The following is a 20,338-nucleotide window of genomic DNA, read 5'->3' as shown; positions in this document are numbered from 1 at the left end:
TGCTCAGCCCTGGGGAGGCCACAGCTTGAGTCCTGGGTCCAGTTCTGGGCCCCTCAGCTCAGCTCAGCTCAGCTCAGCTGAGGAAGGAGCTTGAGGTGCTGGAGCAGGTCCAGAGAAGAGCAAGGAGGCTGGGAAGGGATCCAGCAGAATTCCTGGGAGGAAGGGCTGAGGGAGCTGGGGGTGTTGAGGCTGGAGAAGAGGAGGCTCAGGGGAGACCTCATCACTCTCTCCAACTCCCTGAAAGGAGGTTGGAGCCAGGGGGGGGTTGGGCTCTTTTCCCAGGCAACTCTCAGCAAGACAAGAGGGCACAAGAGGTCTCAAGTTGTGCCAGGGGAGGTTTAGGTTGGCCATGAGAAAGAATTTCTTTACCCAGAGGGTGATCAGACCTTGGAATGGGCTGCCCAGGGAAGGGGTGGATTCTCCAGCCCTGGAGATATTTCCAAAGAGCCTGGATGTGGCACTCAGTGCCATGGGCTGGGAACCATGGGGGGAGTGGATCAAGGGTTGGACTTGATGAGCTCTGAGGTCCCTTCCAACCCAGCCCATTCTGGGATTCTGCGATTCTGTGATTCTAGGATTCTATATAACGGATAAAGGTATAAGGAAACTGATCTGTGGGATTTTCAGGGTTTTTCTGGTGCTTTTTTTTCCCCCTCTGTGTTGAAGCAGATGTTGAATAGATCTCTGGTGTTCATCTCAGGGAGGAAAGAAGTATTCAGCTGGCCACCCTCTTAAAAAAATAAATGCAATAAATGTGCTTACAGAGAATTTTCAATTAAAGGTTGCCTCCAGGCTGCTAAATATGCCAGAATACCTGAATACCCTCCCATTTTGGAGCCTAGGGGTGAGAGCACTTGTCAACCAGGAAAAAATAAATTAAAAAAAAGCCTCTAAATTCCTGGCTGACATATTTTGCAGTTGTCCCAAGCATTGAGATGATTTTTGACTCTTTTCACCTGAATTTGGGTTGAGTTTTCCCCACCTTCAGTTGAATTTTTTTTTTACCTGAAGTGAGTGAATTAAAAAGGTGACAACACTTGAGTATCAAATGTTCCATCCTGGTGCTAAAACTTTAGGGGTCTTTTCTCTCCTTCTGCTCTAAAAAAAAAAGATTCCTCTCCTGTAACCTCACCACTTGTTTTTTTCCCTGTTCCTGCAGGAAAATCCTGTGGCATCCTGGATTTATCTGAGCCTTGGGAGTCTAGCAGAGATTTATTTCTTGGCTTTTCTTTTGAGCAGCACTTGAGCAAAGGGTGGGATGGATGCAGATGAAATAATTTTGGAAAATTTGGGTCAAAACAAACCTTAGAGTGCCCTCTTGGTGTCTGGTTGATGAAAGAGGAGATGAAGAACCCCCTGAGTTAATTTGCTAAGGGGTTGGTTATGGGGAACAGAAGCTCCTGGATTGGTAGCACAGACTCAGCAGTTCTTTTTCCCTTTAGAAAAAATTTTAAAATTTTTAAAAAGGCACTTTTGAGTGGTTGCACTTGTTGCAGGTGTTTCTCTGAGCTTTTCCAGGGTAAATTATCTCTTAAAGATCATGGATTCCCTCTGACTCCAGGGATGCAAACCCTTCCTCCCCACCCCATTGGAATCTCTTGGATTGAATGGACAGAAATAAGTTGAGTGAGGATGCAGTAGAGAAAATGCACAAATTCACATCAAAATCCAAATTTTCCTTAAATACAGAAGTCTAAGCAGCCTTTTCTTGGTGTCTAAAGATTTTTCTTTCAAGTAGCACAAGCACAGAATATTCTGTGCTCCTGGAGATGAGGATCAGATGTCTCTTCCTGATTACCTGACTACATTTTCCTGGCCAAATATTTGCTCAAGCAGGTGTTTCATTTTTCTCTACATTATTTCCTGGATCTCTGCAAACACAATTACAATCAAAGAGGTATTAATATTTTTGCTTAATATTCCCCCGTTAAAAAGAAGGCAGAGGAGATTTAAGGGTGATTTTTTTGCCCTTTTGCTTGAAGGAATAGCTAAACCCAAAATATTTCTGGTATTTTTTCTGTTAAGTGCAAAGAAATAGCCTATATAGTCTGATTAGGACAGGAATCTTCTCCTGGGTGCTACTTGGGATGGGCAGAGAGAGAGGTTAAAATAAAAAAAGAATAAATTAGGGGCTTTATGTTAACCACAATAAAATTGGAATTTTTGTGTAAAGTGGAGGAAATGTACTGGGAGCTGTAGTTAAGACTACATGAAAAAGATTGTGGAAATAATTTATAGGTTTATATTTAATATATAGAGCAAACTGCATGTGCTCAATAAAATAAATAGAAAGGAAAGGAATTAAACCTTTAATTATATCAAATATCAGGAGGCAAAATTAGTGTCTTGCTTCCATACAGGAGAGATTTTTTTGTGGCTTATTATGCTCTCTCCTCCGGTTTGGAACCCACCTTGCCATTAATTTCAATTTTTTTAAAAAAGAGAAATAATAGAAGCACAGAGGGAAGGTTTGAGGCTTGGGAAAAGTGTGTGAAAACATGGAGTGTAATCCAGATAAATGTGAAATAAATCTGGGGGCAATGAACCAAGCTACAGGGTACATGTGACAATAATAGGGAAATCCTTGAGGCCATCATTTGAGCTTTTTTTTTTTTTTTTTTTTTTTTATGGAGTAAAATGGCCAAGATGTTCTTGGGATCCATCAGCAGAAGGGAATAGAAATCATGAAATGTCACAGGAGAGTGGAGCCCATGGTTTGGAGGGGAATCCTGGGCTGGAAATTTGGGATGGAGGAGCCACGTGGAGGCTTGGGCTGAGGTGGGAGCAATGAGAAGGTTTGGAAAAATTGATGGTGTGGGTTTTTATTATTATGGTTGGGTTTTTATTATGGTTTTGGGGGTGTTTTTAAAATGGGATGATTCCCATACATGAAATAATTCCATTTATAAATAGAAGTTACCATGTGCAGAACAGAGGGAAGGTGATGGTTGGACACAGTGATCTCAGGGTTTTTTTCAACCATTCCATGGATTGCTGCATTTTATAGGGGATTTTTAGAGCTGCCTTTCAAGGATGAATTATTTCCCAAACTTTATTAAAATTCAGGAGAAGTGCACGTGGAATATGAGCTCATATCTGCTTGTCTCCTAACCCAATCCATTCATTTTCATCAGAATTTTCCAGAGAAATGGGAGATTCCATCTGACACCTGTTGAGCTGGCATCCAACACTGAAGTTTCCATTTTTCTTTCAGCTCAGCTTTTAATTTTCCACCCAAAAAAAGTTTCTTGTGATTACATTTTGCCAAGGTTTTTGGTCTTCAGCATCTTTTCTTCCTCTTACAGAAGGTTTCCCTTTTCTTAAAGGAAAAAAGAAAGGGAAGACAAAAAATGACAGTGAAAAAAAGAGACCTAGAGATTGCATTTCATACAAAAGGAATAGGAACCTGCACCCAGAAATGTTTCAGAGTTAATTTTCAGCTCTGAAAGAGATTTCAGATATTTTTAAGGCTCTAAAAGATATTTGTTAGTAAGGGCTGGAGGACCTTGCTTTGTGAGCAAGGAAAAAATGTAGGGAGAAGATGCTGAACCTCCATGTGTGTTTTGTCCTAGATAATAGGTAATTTTTAGATAGATAATATTATAGATAGATAATTTTAGATATTATAATATAGGTTTCCCAGAGAGGTGGGAGATGCCCCACCCCTGGAACCATTCCAGGTCAGGTTGGATGGGGCTCTGAGCAACCTGACCCAGTTCTGATGTCCCTGGGGTTGGACTGGATGGACTTGGAAGGTCCTTTCCAAGCTGAAGTTTTCTCCAATGAGATTTTTAGTTGTTTTTTCAGGTGTAGTATTAAAATAAATTCATCTCAACTTCAAATCTTTTCCTTCCTTCCTTCCCAATAAGCAGGAAAATTGATGGTGAGGAGGACTTTTCAGGAGAGGTTGGTTTTTCTTAAAAGGCAGGAATGAAACCATCTGCCAGGTGGGTTTGTGGTATTTCCCCAAATACTGATGGAAGTAATTATTAAAGGGGAAAAAAAAAAAGGAATATAAAATGAAATTAAAAAATGAAAATAAAATATAATAAAGCCACAGGTGGCAACTTGGGGGGCTTGTCCTCGTCCCAGGGGCAGTTTTGGTGTTGATTATGGGAAGCAGTCACTCTCCAGTGGTTTTTTTCCATGGTGGAAATCTTTTTTTGCCTCTCTTCCTGCTGATTTTGGCAAACCTGGCTTCAGAGAGAGAGTTTTAGGTGGGGTTTTGGTGGCTGTTGAGGTGTCTCAGAGGTTTACAAGATGAGGGGTCAATATTTTATTTATTTCTTTATTTAATATTTTTATTTAATATTTTTATTTAATATTTTTAGTTAATATTTTTAGTTAATATTTTTAGTTAATATTTTTAGTTAATATTTTTAGTTAGTTAATTTTTTTATTTAATTTTTTTAAAAATATTTTTTATTTAATTTTTTTTTTGCAATATAGGGCTGGGATTCAGCAGGGAATTTGGGGAATGGCTCCAAGGCGTGGAGGTGAGCAGGGAATTTCAATTCATAATTCCTTATAACTCAAGCTGCTTTTTTATTAATATTTCCATCACCTTTTTTTTTTTTTTTTTTTTTCTGCACCTTTAAAGCTGTAATTTCCCTGAGCCTTTCCAGGGCCCAATCTTTGAAGCCCTTGCTGCAGAATCATCCTTTTTAATTTGTGTGCCAGCCTGGTTTTCCCTATTTTTCCAGCTAAATGTGGGGATGGGGAGGAGTGACAGTGTCAGCGTGATGAGCATCACCTCTCAGCACCTGAGGACTTGCAGGAAAATTTTTTCTTCTACATAAGTTAAATCAGGAGCCTGGGGGGGGGCTCCCCCCAGGAAATATTCTTTATTTCCTAAGACAATAAAACCCAATTTTTTTTTCTTTGCTTAGCAGAGCACCTGTGGTTCCAACTTGAAGGAATTAGGCATGGTTTGGGTGGAAAAGGGAATTTTTTTTTACCTCTAGCCCACGAATTATTTGGCTGTTTGAGCAGAAATCTCTCTTATTAAAGAGGGGGTGAGAGCATAACTTGAAGTAGTAAACCCCAAATCCTGCTAATGCAACCAGAGCCTGTGGGGTTTGGGATCCTAAAACATTGAGGTTAGAGATGATGGTTTTTATTTCTGCTGGAAACTGCTGAGAACACAAAAAAAAAAAAAAAAAAAAGTTATTGCAGTGTGCACCCATGCTTGTAAGAATTGTGTCCAAAGGAATGAGAAACGTGGACAAGTTTAATTCTTGCTGCTATTAATGAAGGATTTTAATTTTAAATTAATTTGAAATTTTCATTTTAAAATGATTTTTTTTAAAAAAAAAAAGGTGCTGCAGGTGTTTTAATCATCCTCAGTAATGGGAAAAGCTTCAGTTTTGATTTTTAATTAAAAAGAGGTGGCAATCCCAGTTGGGAATTCAAGGGAAAGGTGCTGATGGAGCTGAAATTCAGCAACCTGAGCCTAAATCAGCCCAACCCTCACCTGCCTCTCCTCAGATGAATTATTTCAGTGAAATTAAGAGCCAGGAAAGCCCTAAAATGTGTTAGCCCCTCCCTGGCTGGTGTGATGTGGTTTTCCTCCCTGTTTTCCATCTCTGGGATGCAATGGGTGATGATGTCCAGGAGGATCCAGCATCTTCTGGGGAAGCAGGAGCCTGGATGTGGCACTCAGTGCCATGGGCTGGGAACCACGGGGGGAGTGGATCAAGGGTTGGACTTGATGAGCTTTGAGGTCCCTTCCAACCCAGCCAATTCTGTGATTCTGTGATTCTATGGTAGGATTGCATTTTTGCAGGTTTCCTTGCTGCCCACCATCATCCCTTGGCTTCTAAAATGGGTGGAATGATGCTGGAGGCTTCATCCTTGGAGAAGGTCCTAAAAAACCTTTTTTACTGGGAATGAAGAGGGCAGATTCTGCTTATTGTCAGGAGAGTTTGTTCCCATCTCAGTCAACTCAAACTTCAAGCCCAAACTAAATCAAAGCCAGAAAGTAAACTTGTTCATTTGCAAATTGTCTTGGGTTCAATTTAAAGCACCACAAATTGCTTGCTTTTCATCATCCATCTTAATTAACTGAAATAATACAGGAAAATATTTTCTTTTGGGGGTTTCTGTTTGGCTTGTGGTTTTTTGTTTATTTTATTTTTTTCTAATTGGTCTCATTACAAAGTTGCTTTTTTGTGTGAAACATAGTAATTAAAACTGAATTCCAATGAAAGGTGGGGACCTGGAGGGATGGGACAAGCAGTGATGGATTTAAACTGGAAGAGGTGAGATTCAGGTTAGATATTAAGAAGAAATGTTTTCTGCTGTGGGTGCTGAGACCCTGGCTCAGGTTTTCCAGAAAGGTGGGAGATTCCCCATCCCTGGAACCATTCCAGGTCAGCTTGGATGGAGCTCTGAGCAACCTGATCCAGTTGGAGATATCCCAGGGGTTGGACTGGATGGACTTGGAAGGTCCCTTCCCACCCAAACCTTCAATGTTTCTGTGAGTATGACTTCACATCCCATTTCTGAGGCCTTCTTGAGTCTTCATGTCCTCTGTTCTACAGAGGAATAAATCCAGTAGGTGAGGAATATATTTTATTTCAGATTTATGTGCAGAATCCTTGCTGCTGAGATCATGAGGAGGCATCTCCATGGCTCCATGCCTGGGTGCACTCAAGCTTGTCACTATTACCAGGAAGATTTTCTCTTCTGAGACCCATATTCACCTTTTTATACCTTCTGGAATAGAAAAATTCTTAACAGATCCTTTGGCTTTGGAAGATTTGGAGATACCTCTGATCCTCATCATTCCTGGGAGGTTTGGAGATATTCTTTCTGAGGTCTTGGCATCACATCCCACATCCTCCAGGAGCATCATAATAAAAGCTTCTGCTTTAACAGTGCTTTTTTTTTTAAATAGGGTTAAATTAAATAAGCTTCCCTCTTGTTCTGAACAGGTCTTCTCACCGTGGTCTCTGTCCATTTTTCATGAACTTAAAATATACCTATGAAAAAATATTTTTTATTAAAAATCTTTCTTTTTGTGCTGATTTTCCCTTTCCAACTTTTGGTTTGTTTATTCTCAGACTCTTGAAATATCAGCTGGGGGCAGCAAGAGGAGGGTAAGGACCAGAAGGTCTCATGATGGAGCCTCTTGGAAATTGAAGTACAGGGAAAATAATTCTTGTTTTCCTTTTTCTGCTTTAATGAATCAACAGATTTCATTCTGTCACCCAGCATGCAAAACTTCTGAAAAGCTTAGCCCCAAAGTGGTGCCAGAAAATCCAAAATATATTAGTTTGAAGATGTCCTCAGTGGATGTGCTTCAGCTTTGGGGAATTATTTTCTTCGCTTTCCTCGCTGAGCAAAAATTGTCACTTTTTTTTTTTCCCCCAAATATTTTGGTGTGACTGTGTTTACCAGCACTAATCTGCTTGGGTGAAAACATCCCAAATGAGAAAAGGGATTTTTCCATTCCTGAGGTTTGTGTACCCCCTCCACTATTTGTGGTTGATATGAAGAATTCAGTGCTCGTCACCTAATAATTTCTTTTTCTAAACTTCACTGGCTCCAAGGAGGTTGGCATCCTGGGCCATTTTTCCGCTGCCCTTTTGGTACAGAACTTGTTCCTAACATCCAATCTAAATCTCCTCTAATTTCAAACCACCCTTTTGCTGATGCTATAATTTCCCTGAAGTATTTATTAAAGCCTCCAGCATTTTCCTTCCATTTTTCAGCCCTCAAAGAAGTGCAGGGATAAATGGGTTTCTGCACCAATTTTTCTGCACCATTTTTTTTCCATGGGTTTATCATCCTTTGGATGCTGTTTCATCTGGAGTTTGAGGTGCATGGGGCTGAAGCAAGAGGTGGTGGGTTCTGCGTTTGGGACTTGTGGAGGAGCTTGGGGGATGTGGGAATGGGGTTTTCACCCCATCCTTTCCTTTCTGTGCAGTGCAAGTTCCTGGACCAGTGGAAAACCTCCGGGCTGTGTCTACCTCACCTACCTCCATTCTGGTCTCCTGGGATCCTCCAGCCTATGCAAATGGTCCTGTTCAAGGCTACAGACTCTTCTGCACTGAGACAGCAACTGGGAGAGAGCAGGTGAGGGGGGAATGGGACATTTCTGCTCTTCCTGGGAACAGGAGGTGGTTGGTGTGGGCACCTCTATGTTGCATGAGACGAATCTCGCCGTGGGCGCGAGCTCGGTTTGCGAACAGAGTCAATCGAGCTAGTGTTGGTTCGGGTTAGTATCAGTGAACTGACTTCAATCCGCCTGGCTCTGGAGCCTGCTCAGGAACCACCCCCTGCTGATCCCGGGCATGCGCACCTGGGCCAGCCCCAACTGGGCACAGGCGGGGCGAGCACCGTCCGGGCCCATCACCCGGCAAGTCCTGGCACCTGCTGCCTACATTTCCCCCCCCCTTTTTTTTTTTTTTTTTTTTTTTTTTTTTTTTTTAAGTTTTTATGGGGGAAAAGATGACAAATACGCAAAGATCTTAGTTGCGTGGTGCCTCGTTGTTCAGAGCCGGTGGTACTGGTCTGGTTGGGGCAGGGCGTGTCCATTTGCTGGGCACCCAGAGAGGCCCAGAGTCTGCGGATACACAGCTGTACCCTCTCCCGGTGAACAGCAATGGTCTTGGCCCCATCCATTGACCTGTTGTTGGTTCTTTGTAATAAATTTGGACTTCAGGCATGCTGATGACTTTCTGCGACGAGTAATGTAGAAGGACGGGTGGCTCTTGGGAGTCGCGGCTTAGGCTCAGAAAATTTAGAGTGAAGAGCGCTTTACTAAGCCGCGTCTGTGGGTCCATATTTTCGCTGTCTTTTTGTTTCTGTAGGTATGTCTTCAGGGTGCGATTGGCTCTTTCTACAATCGCTTGCCCTGTAGACGAATGGGAGATTCCTGTAATATGTTTCACTCCCCAGGTAGCAAAAAATTGCTTGAGCTTTGCGCCTGTGTAGGCCGGCGCGTTGTCTGTTTTTATTACCTGAGGGATCCCCATGACAGCGAAACAGTTGGTCAGATGACGGACCACGTGTAGCGCCTTCTCCCCCGTCTGAGCTGTTGCCCAGAGCATGCCTGAGAAGGTGTCAATTGTAACATGGACATATTTCAGTCTTCCGAATTCCGGGACGTGTGTTACGTCCATCTGCCAGATTTCTCCGGCTTGAAGCCCGCGTGGATTCACACCCATTCCCAGGGCAGGGCCGAACTGGGCGCACTGGGGGCAGGTTTTAACGATGCCTTTTGCCTCCTCCCAAGTGATGTCGAACGTGCGCTTCAAGGCCCTAGCGCTCTGATGAAATAGAGAATGGCTGTTCTGGGCTTTGGAGAATTCGGTAACTGGGTTTTGTAAACCTAAGCTGACTAGAGAGTCAGCTTTGGCATTCCCTTCCCCCAGGCCTAGCGCTGTCTTGTGGCTACGGATATGAATAATGCAGCATGGCTGTGTTCGGATTCTCAGCGCACGCTGCAATGATAGGAAGAGTTCCTGTAGCCTTTTGTTGGGCACTGGCTTAATGAGGGCATCCTCGATACGGTTCGCGACTCCGACTGCGTATTGGGAGTCGGAGACGATGTTAACGGGAACTTGCTGCCACTGCGTCAGGGCCCAGATGATCGCAAGCAGTTCCAGGGTTTGTAGATTGTCCTCGGAGGTGCCTGGAATCAGATGCTGTTTCCACTGGCCTTTGTCCTTCCATACACAGGCAGCCATTCTGGATCTTTGTCCAGCGTCCGTGAATACTGTTATACCGGGCACTGGGCGCTCCGAGACGATCGGTTGCTCGAGCCACTGGAACTGGCTGATAGCTTGTAATCGCTGATGTTTTGGGCCATCATGACGCACCTCGCCGGGATAACCAAGTAGGGCGAGCTGTAGAGGCTCGGAGTGTTGTAGCATCCAGTCAAAATCGGTGGTTTTGATTGGGATGTTGATCCACTCTGGTTCTTGGCCGTCTACTTCCAGGCAGCGCTGGCGTCCCTTCCGTATGAGGAATGCTATTACCTCGGTCTTTTGCCATATGCCCTTCTGAGGCGTATGGGAGGGAATAGCCATTCTAAAATAGCTATAGACTCTGATCTTGTAGAGTCTCGGTTATAAGTCAGATTGAGTTTGCGTTCCCCAGGTATTCTTTTGTTCGTGAAGTCCTGCATGAGTAGGGCGAAGGGGAATGAGGGGTGGTTACATACCCACACTCCGATGGGGTGGGTGGCGTCTCGCCGATCCGCATAGCCGGTTGTCAGCTTGTGGACGACCTGCTTCAAGGCGTTGGAGTGGTCCTCGGTCCAGTCCACAGGTGCCCCTGGATGTGTACCCCGTAATAAGGACAAAAAGGGGTGGATGTCTGCATTGGTGAGACCTATAATGGGTCTAACCCATTGTAGTTCGCCCACTAGTTTTTGGGCGTCATTCAGTGTTTTAACTGAATGGACTACTTCTAATTTTTGAGGTCTCACCATAGCATCAGTTACCTTCCACCCTAGGTAGCTCCAGGGTGACTTCATTTGAATTTTTTCCGGAGCTACGATTAGTCCTTTGGTCTTGAGGTGGTCGGTCAAGACCTGGCCGATGTTTTCGGGGAACGGGGCTTGCTGGCAAAATAAGATACCGTCCATATAATGATAAATTATCGTATCCGGCATTGCTTTTCTAATCGGTGCGAGCGCCCGTGCCACATACGATTGGCATATGGTCGGGGAATTTCTCATTCCCTGTGGCAGTACCACCCACTCGTATCGCTTCGCTGGTTCACTTTTGTTAACCGATGGGACCGTGAACGCGAAGCGAGCAGTATCTTCACGATTTAAGGGGATATTGAAAAAACAGTCCTTTAAATCCATGACCAGAAGATGCCAGTCTCTAGGTAGCATGGTAAGCAGGGGCAGCCCAGGTTGGAGGGCGCCCATTGGCCACATCTGGTCATTAATTTTTCTCAGATCTTGTATCAATCTCCACTTGCCCGACTTTTTTGGAACCACGAAGATGGGTGTGTTCCACGGGCTCACAGATGGCTGGACGTGTCCAGCGTCTAGCTGTTCTTTTATCAGGCGATTTGCTATGTCTAGCCGCTCCTTGGAAAGGGGCCACTGCTCTACCCAGACAGGGGTGTCCGACTTCCAGTGGAGTCTGGGGGTCAGCGGCATGTCAGCAGTGGCCCTTATTGAAAATTTTGGGAGGGTTGGGTGGGTTCAGGGATAGTGAGGATGGCCCCTATCTGGCTCATCACATCCCGACCGACCAACCCCCGGAGCTGACCGGGCAGGGGTAACACATATGGTCTCACAGTTACCACTTGCCCTTCTGGAAATTTAATTTGTACTGGTTGGTGCGCTTGCAGGGGGGTGGAACCGCCACCTATCCCCTGAACGGCGTCAGAAACTGCACTAAGCTTCCATTTTCGAGGCCAGATATTCTTATTGATGATTGTGACGTCGGCTCCTGTATCTAGCATTACAGGGAGGGTTTTTACCTCTTTGCCGATCGCCATCTGTATGTTTATAATCGGCCTTGTTCTCATCTGTTGCGCCAGGGTTACCAAGGTGTCTCCAGATGAGCCAAAGGCCCGATCGCCTCTCTCTGTTGTAACGTTCTTTCCTAGGTCTAATTTTGGGAGTGGGACTAGCTGTGCTAATCGGGTCCCTGCCTTAATTACTAGGGGGGGATTTAGTGTAAAACACATTATCTTTATTTCCCCCGTGGAGTCGGCGTCTATAACCCCTGGGAGCACTACTAGTCCCGCCAGTCCTGAGGAAGAGCGTCCTACTAAAAGTGCACCAATGTTAGAATTTTCATGGATTACCGGTCCGTACGTGTTTGTTGGTATTGTGTGGACAGCCGTGGTCAGCAGCGTGGTGTCTATCGCAGATTGTAAATCGATGCCGAGGCTTCCCCGGGTTGCTGGGGCGGGGAGCCGGCATACAGCGTTGGCCCGGCTACTTGTATCCCGGCGCGGGGGCCCCTCGCGCTGTCCCTGCCGTTTTTTTGGTACCAGCAGGCTGCGTCGTTGTGTGTCGCTCGCTGACAACGATTACACCAGACGACTGCAGAGCAGTTTCGCCCGGTGTGTCCCCTCGCGTGGCATCGCGAACAGACCGGGCTGGACTGCCTCTGTCTGTTCGTGCGATTTCGCCGGTTTTGACGGCCACGTCCTCCGTTATTGCCCAGTTTTTGTACTACCGCCGCGAGGAGCTGATGGGTTGGCTCCAATGCGGCGGCGAAAGCACCAGCCATTCCCTGGTGCTGCTGGTGCTGAGACGCCCTGGCGGCAACGTCCAGCATTTCTGATACTGGCACCGTTTTCGGCAGTGTCGAGAAGAGGGCTTTTGATCTGGGATTTGCATTCTCGAATGCCAGTAGTTTAAACATAGATTCACGCTGCTCTATCGTCAGGTCTGATTGAGCCGTGACAGATTGCCACAGTCGATCGACAAAATTTTGGTAGGGTTCGTTCAACCCTTGCTTTACATTGGTAAATGATGGTACTGGGTGCGGTTCTGGTACTGCGTAAAATGCCTGACGTGCCAGTCTTGCCGCGGCGTGGTGGAGCTCGCGCGGGTATTGTAGCTGAAGATCGATCTCTGCAAAGCGCCCGGAGCCGGTGAGCATCTCCGCTGTGACGCCCACTAGCGGATCTCCGGGTGCCCTAGCGCGGTTAACTTCCGCCGCGGCGAGGCGTTCCCACTCCCTTAACCAGATGATTTGTTGGGAGGGGGTTAGTAGGTACTGACTTAGACTGCGACAGTCGTATGGGCTGTTTACATCGGAAGTGAACACCCAGTCCAGGATGGCCCGGCCGCTCTCCGACCTCAGCCCCTGTTCTTTGATTATCTGCCTCGCCTGCTGCAGGGTTTTCCATGAGTGTTGTTCAAACACCGGCTGTCCATTAGCGCCCTGCAGCACGGGGCACGCCACAGTGGTGGGCTGCCACTTGCCCTCCAGAATGGCATCCCGGATGATGCCAGAACAGCGCCCTGGGCGACCGGTAGTAGCGCCCGGGCGTTTTGAAGTTGCCGCGGCGGGGTCAGGACATCATCCTCGTCGTCCGTCAGGGTGGGTGGGTTCCTGTACTGCTGAAAAGCTGGGCGATGTTCGACGTCCCGCTTCTCTATTAGTTGCACGGCCCGAGTGACCTGGTCTTGCAGGGCCGATATCTTGTCTTCCAGCGCAGATATTGCCGCTGGTTGAGGGGCTGCTTTTTTCTCTGCAGCCTTCCGTGGGGCCGGGGGCGGCGGCGGGGGTAACTCTCCGCGGCAGCCGGAGGTGCTGCAAGCCGCAGTTTCCGCCCCATCATTTTCCGGTGTTTCGACTTCCGGGCCGATATCCGATAGGAGTTCGGTCACGGTTTGGTGGGGCTTCCCGGACATGCCCTTTATGGCAGGCTTGCCACTGGTCAGCCCCAGACATACTTGCTCGTTTTTTCCTTACTCCAGGGGTGGCGCCGAGGGGGTCACGGCTGGCGCTCTCTCGGGCTCCTCCCCCTCGAAGGGGGGTGCCGAGGGGGTCGCAGCAGGCATTTCCTTCGGGGGAAATGCCTCGGTCTTTTGAAATGGAGCCGCGGCGGTGGCAATTGCCACTTCTATTTCGGCTTTCATAACAGCTAATAGATTGCAAACAACTCGCCAGGTGTTGTCCACACCAATAATGTCGCCGTTGGTCTCCTTATAGTGGAGACTTGCCAGCAGATTATACACCTCCCCCCAGAGGTCCCAGGCGGTCTCAGGACCCGGGTAGCGGAGGGGTTCCTGCCTTTCCGCCTGGGCTACAATCTGCTCGGCAACGGCGGTGCCGGTAGGTTTGCTTGCATAGGATCCCATCATCGGTTTTACTGATGTCGATGTCGAAGAGAAGAAAAGGTTTCTCTTACCCGAATCTTTCGGGGTATCGAACGGTCTGTGGAGAAGGGTCACTTTCGGACGAAACGCTCGGGGAGACGGTTTAGACCGAAATTGCTGCCCGCATTCTCCACCAGATGTTGCGTGAGACGAATCTCGCCGTGGGCGCGAGCTCGGTTCGCGAACAGAGTCAATCGAGCTAGTGTTGGTTCGGGTTAGTATCAGTGAACTGACTTCGATCCGCCTGGCACTCGAGCCTGCTCAGGAACCACCCCCTGCCGATCCCGGGCATGCGCACCTGGGCCAGCCCCAACTGGGCACAGGCGGGGCGAGCACCGTCCAGGCCCATCACCCGGCAAGTCCTGGCACCTGCTGCCTACACCTCTAGGTCTTCAGAGTTGAATAAAGGCTGTGGGGTTTTAGGGGTTTGTTACTCGGTTTAATTGCCGGGCAAAAGTACAAGACAGAAAATCACCTTTATCCTGGCCCAAACCAGGACAGGGTTAAAGCTCTCCAGGTCTGTGACATGTTGGAGAGCCCCAGTGATTAAAAAAAAAAAAATCAAATAAATTGCCAGTAGGATCAAATAGGGTCAAGAGGTAGGAGCGAGGCAGCTTGGTCTAAATTAACCTCAGCTTCACATTGAAACTTCATAATAAGGCCAGAAAACATATTAAAAACCTTTAGGCTCCCCCTTTACATTGTGCAAAACCATCAATGTGTTCATGCTGCTGATTTCTGTGTAATACTAGAGATTGTCATTTCATTTCTATTGATTTCCCATATAAAAATAGTTTTATATAAATAATGCGCTATGTACATGTGCTCTTTGTAGAATATCTATTTCACAAAGCAGAATATTCTGCAAATTGTAGGATGTATACATTCTCCAGTTGCTTCTTGTAGTTTCTGTCAAGCAGAAGGGTAAAATAAGAGGAATCCGGGCCAGAAAAGATTCATTTTCTCTCCAGACTGTGAGCAGATGCTGGTGATAAAAAGTGGTGTTGATGCTGTGCACTTGAAATGAGCAACCTGGCTTTCTGCAGGGTGCCAGCTGCTCAGATCCTTGGAAAGGTTGGAGCAGATGATCCCAGAGGGCACATCCAACCTGATATTCTCCGAATCCCACTGGCCAAGGAATAACAAATCTCTGGGAAAAGTTGTGGAGCTGGGTAGGGTATGGCCTGAGAAGTTTGTGAGCAAAGAGTAGGACAGGAGAGAAAGAGGAGACATCTTTTTTGTGACTTCAGAGCATCACAGGCATCACGGTCTTGTGAGAGGTGCTTCAGGAGTCTGGAATTTTTATACCATCCCCAGGTTCTTTCTGTTTGGACCTTTCTGGTTGGACCTGTCCAACCCCAGGGATATCTCCAACTGGATCAGGTTGCTCAGAGCCCCATCCAACCTGACCTGGAATGGTTCCAGGGATGGGGCATCTCCCACCTCTCTGGGCAACCTGGGCCAGGGCCTCAGGGTAAAAATTTCTTTTTAATTTTTAGACTTTTTTTTTTACTTTCCAAGTTTCTGGCAACCTTAGCCTGGAGCTTCAAGAAGGATTGAGCTCTGCTACTCCAAAGAGGGAAAAGCTTGGAGTTTGTGAGCAAGGAGTAGGACAGGACAGAAAGAGGAGGCATCTTTTTTGTGACTTCAGAGCATCACAGTTTTGTGAGAGGTGCTTCAGGAGTCTGGAACTTTTATACCATTCCTAGGTTCTTTCTGTTTGGACCGTTCTGGTTGGACCTGTCCAACCCCAAGGACATCTGCAACTGGATCAGGTTGCTCAGAGCCCCATCCAACCTGACCTGGAATGGTTCCAGGGATGGGGCATCTCCCACCTCTCTGGGAAACCTGGGCCAAGGTCTCAGGGTAAAAAATTTCTTCTTAATAACTAGTTTTTAGACTTTTTTTTTTACTTTCCAAGTTTCTGGCGACCTTAGCCTGGATTGAGCTCTGCTCCTCTGAAGAGTGAAACGCTCACCTCTAACCCCCCCATCCCTCAGCATGGCTTGTCACATTTCCCACTGGCTGACCCTTTTTCCTTTGATTTGTCATCTTCTTTTCTGGCAGAACGTGGAGGTGGAGGGCCTGTCCTACCACCTGGAAGGGCTGAAGAAGTTCACAGAGTACACCCTGCGTTTCCTCGCCTACAACCGCTACGGCCCCGGCGTCTCCACCGAGGAGGTGGTGGTCACCACCCTTTCAGATGGTGAGTTGGAGGGACCCCAGGGTGGGCAGGTTGGGGCTGTCAGGTGCAAACATCAGGCTTGTTCTTCCACTACCATATTTTGGAAGACGGGGAAGGATGAGATGGGATAAATGGGATTTTGTTCTAGCTTGGGAAGTGGGGTCTGGTAGCGCCACATGTGGGGCTTCTCTTGAAGTCTCTGAGCTTGATCCATGCACCTGACTAAGACAAAAATAAAAGCATTGGGGTCACTCAAGATATAAATAGTTAAAAAATGAGAAAAATGAAGGAAAAAGTTCTTTTAGTGGGCTTAGTGAGAGTTCATAAAGCAGCAACCACACCAGATGCTTCAGGAATGCTCCAGCCCCTGGCCGAGCGAGCCCTGCAGCCAAAGGGACATTTTTCCACTACAACTTTTTGTTTAAAAATAACACAGGAAGTCTCTTCTCACCTTTTAAAATGAGATTTATGAGTAGTTAGTTTCCCTTCTGATAAAAAATGGGACAAGTTTTTCATTCAGGTTAATAGAGCAAGATACAGGAGTGAAGGTGGCCCTGGTCTGGGTTGGGATCACTGATTGAAGGTCATTTTCATGGGGAAAAATGATTTCCTTTGCCATGAGGGCAGAAAATCAAAGAGTAGACAAGAAATGTGTTGCTGTAGGCTTCAACTTGCTGGGATTTTCTCTCCTCAGAAGTTTAGTAAGCGACCTGTGCTAAGGAGGATGTTCAAAAACAGAGCCCAACACCCAGGCAGAGGCATCTGGGTCACCTAAAAATTTCACCATTGTTCCTTTCCATGGAGCCAAAGTTTCCATGGAGTTCCTTTCCATGAAAGAGCCAAAGCATTCAATGGAAATGCAGTGGAGAGCCAGATTTATCCCTTTATATTTACAAATATTTCTCTGTTTTGATTATGAAGCTGTTAACTCTCCCTTGGTATTCTAACAAAAAAAGGTTGAAAATGAGGAGGAGGTTAAGAATGGCAATTTTTTATCCAGCTTGATAGCCCAGTTGCTTCTGAATGCTTCACCTCCTCAAGTAAAATATCAATTTATCAAAAATAATCAAGGGTTAGTAGAAGCTGGGTAGATCCTGGTGCAAATCAGGGTGTGGAGTTGTGTGCTGGAGAAGCTCTTGAAGGATTTAGAGCCTTTCTGCAGGTGTCCTTGGGTCACCCCTGGCTTGGTGACATTCCCTATGGAAGCAATGCTCCTGCCTCACATCCACCCCAGTCTTTTTGACCCAAAAAAGGGATGTCAGGACCTGGGCCAGGCTGCCCAGGGCAGGGCTGGAGTCCCCATGATGGGGCAGTGGTGGCTTGGCAGTGCTGGGTTAATGGTTGGACTGGGTGATCTCTTCCAACCTAAATTGTTCCATGATTCCATGACCTCTGGAGGAGCAGTGGTGGAGGAAGCATGGTCTGAAAAGGAGAAACTGCAGCCAGGAGCTTGTCCTACATTTGATTCAGAACTAAATAAGCACCTGGATGAAGACCCTCATAAATAAACCTCTTAAAAAAACAGCTTGGAGGGGGCAGGAACCCCAAGCAAGGAGGCTGCTGAGCCTCAGAATTGGTTTAATCTGTGTTATTCCTGGTTTTATCTTCCATGGGGTTCACCCAGGAGACCAAGATTTTTACATTTGACACCTCTGAATAGGTTTTTAAGTGCTGTTTATGTCTCCCCAGAAAATTCAGTTTTCCCTCCTACTCTGGATCTTGGCAGAATAAATTAAATCACGTTTATCATTCTCAAAACAAAAGGAAAATAAGTGCAAATGAGGGAAAATAAGTGCAAATGAGGATTTTGCATAATGTATGCAGATTGAATTCACCCCATGGAGATCTCTGGCTCTGAACTCCACTTGGGTTGCAAATGTCACCCAAGCTGAGAAAGGGAAGGATTGGGGTTCATCAGTCTGCAAAGACCCTCAATGAGTGGTCCAGATGTCTGCAAACACAAACCACTGCTGGCATGAGACTATTCCAAAAATCAGGAATGGTTGTGGGTGCCCTTGTTTGGGGAATCTGGAAAAAAGTGATGTTTATTTTTCCTCCTCTTCAAGGCAAAGGGTGTTGCAAGTAGTTGGGTGTGGACTTCCCAGACATCCTCTGGTGTGGTTTTTTTTGGTGAAGGTGTCAAAGAATAATTAATTCCTTCAAGGATCTTCTTATTTTGGGGCTTCTGGTACCAGTGGCCAAGCCTGGTGAAGGTGGCATCAGTCCCATCTCCAAGGAAAGGAAGAATAGAGAGAGCAAATCTGCAGCACCAAAACTTTCTGCAGTTTCTTCTTTTATGGTAGCAAGTTCAAGACCTTTCCCAGGGTTAAGGTCCCTCTGCTAGCAGAATGCTCAGTAAAAGAGACTTTTTAATCCATTTAATCCTTTCTGGTTTCTTGGTGAGGGATAAAATTGTGGAGTTGCCCACAGACACTTCCAGTTTGGGGCAGGTTTTGTTCCTGCATCTCCTGCCAGCACCTTCAGCATCTCCCCAGGATGCCCTGCTCTGGTTTTTGGGTTGCAACCCCTCCTCCTTGAGCAGAGGTCCCTGACCACCTTTTCTAGCTCCTGAGCATCTATTTTTTTTTTTTTTTTATTTGATGAAGATACAGCCCTGGAGGAAGTAATTGTGATCTTGCTGGTGTTGGGTTTGCTCTGATCTTAATGTGACCCCAGAGATATTAAATCAGGGACTTGGAAATGCAAAGCATCTCCTTGAGTAAAGAGTAAAAAGGAATAAAAGGCACCCAGCCTTGCTTTGGAAAAGCTTGAGTTGGCTGCTTATTTCTTGTTTTGATTGAAGATCTGGAAAAAAAAGAGGAGGAGGGAGTGGTGTTCACGTGTGCAACCCAACTGCCAAGTGCTCAGGCAAGAGAAATAATCAAAATAATAGACAAATTAGGAAAAAAAAATCATAACTTGGAGAAGTTTGTCTGGGAGAGGAATAATTAGTAGTAGAAATCAGACTTGAAAGGGCTGAGGTTTGAAGGTGGCACTGGGTAATACTCATGATGAGCCTTTGCTGCCCACAAAAGGGGGAAGAAAAGAGGAATTTTAGAGAAACTGAGGTGTTGCAGCGAGCCTTTCTTTGGGGGACACAGCTCTTCTCCAGAGATCTCTTGTGGTCCCTCTCCTCAGGCATCTTCATCTCTTCCCTTTCTGCTTCTGGGAGCATGCCTTTTATTTTGCCCTTCAGCCCCGCCCATTTCTGGCTGGGGCAGGCCCTAATTATTGGGCACAGCTGGGCCTAAGCTCCCAGTTCATTATCAGCAACACCTGAGGACTTGTGGTTTTCTCTACACTGAGGCTCTGAGGAGCCTCTGCCTTGCTCACAACCCAGAGCAAATATTTTCAAGAACAGGTTTTTCATGGAATCAGAGAATATTAAAGCTTGGAAGAGACCTCTGGAGATCAGCACCCTGCCAAAGCTGGGTCACCTAGCATTAGGCAGCCCCAGCTCATTCAGAAATATCCAAAAATATCTTATTTTTCTTTTTTTCCCTTGAAACTACATCCTGGAGACAGTTTTTGGGGGTTTTTCAAGCTGAGGGGAATGTGAGCAGTGCCATGTCCTCAGCACTGAGGGAGATGGAGTGGTTCCTGTCCTGCCTGCTGCTGCCTTACGTCACCTTGGTGCTGTCGTAGGGAGCATGGAAACAACTAAAAAATTGTCTCTGACCTAGAGAAACCAATGAGCTTCTAAAGCTGCTCCTCTGGATAGAGAAAAAATGGTGAAGCACTTGGTGTGTGGAGCCCCAGGAGGTTGGGGCAGAGCTGGGAGCAGATCTGGAGTCCCTGGGCTGAGGATGCTTCTGTCCCCCAGCCTGGACATGGAAGGGCAGAGCTGGGGGGATAAAATGCAGGACCTGAGGTTGGTTTTGTGTCTTCCTTGAGCACAAATCTTCAAATCCAAGGATTAACCAAACAGCCTAGAGACTCAGCTGCTCTCTCCAGGAACTGGTGGGTTGCTTCCCCTGGATATTCCCAACAGTGAATCTCTGGAATTCCTTGTTGCTCACTTTGCTGAACCTTTGCATCCCTATAATCTGAGTTTTCAGATTCTTTTGTATCAAAAGCAGGGGGGGTTATTTTTTTTTTCCCTTTTATGACCCACAGAACCTTCTTGGACAATATTAACATGGGATTTCACTACCCAGGGCACCGTCCTGTTTAGCTGTTGTTACTTTTGCTCTGTTGTATCCTGTAGTTAAAATATTATTTCCTTATTAGCACTGACAAATGACTCAGTTCTGACTGAATTAAATAGAATCCTGCAAAGTGCTGGGCTTTGGGGATTTGTGTATTGAACACAGATGTGAGCAGACAGAGCCCAGCAGAGG

At 46.2% G+C, this 20,338-nt stretch overlaps 1 protein-coding gene across 1 annotated transcript in view; it reads left to right on the top strand.

Moving 5' to 3' along the window:
* Positions 1-20,338, top strand: part of LOC139789247 (netrin receptor DCC-like) — a 97,084-nt gene that overhangs the window by 13,336 nt on the left and 63,410 nt on the right. The window contains exons 4-5 of the mRNA XM_071729748.1: positions 7,931-8,079; positions 15,881-16,019. Of these exons, the coding sequence (XP_071585849.1) occupies positions 7,931-8,079; positions 15,881-16,019 (288 nt within the window). The remainder of the gene's footprint in view (positions 1-7,930; positions 8,080-15,880; positions 16,020-20,338) is intronic.

Source organism: Heliangelus exortis, chromosome W (assembly GCF_036169615.1).
Source record: "Heliangelus exortis chromosome W, bHelExo1.hap1, whole genome shotgun sequence".
NCBI lineage: Eukaryota > Metazoa > Chordata > Aves > Apodiformes > Trochilidae > Heliangelus > Heliangelus exortis.
This window is presented reverse-complemented; position numbering and strand designations above follow the sequence as displayed.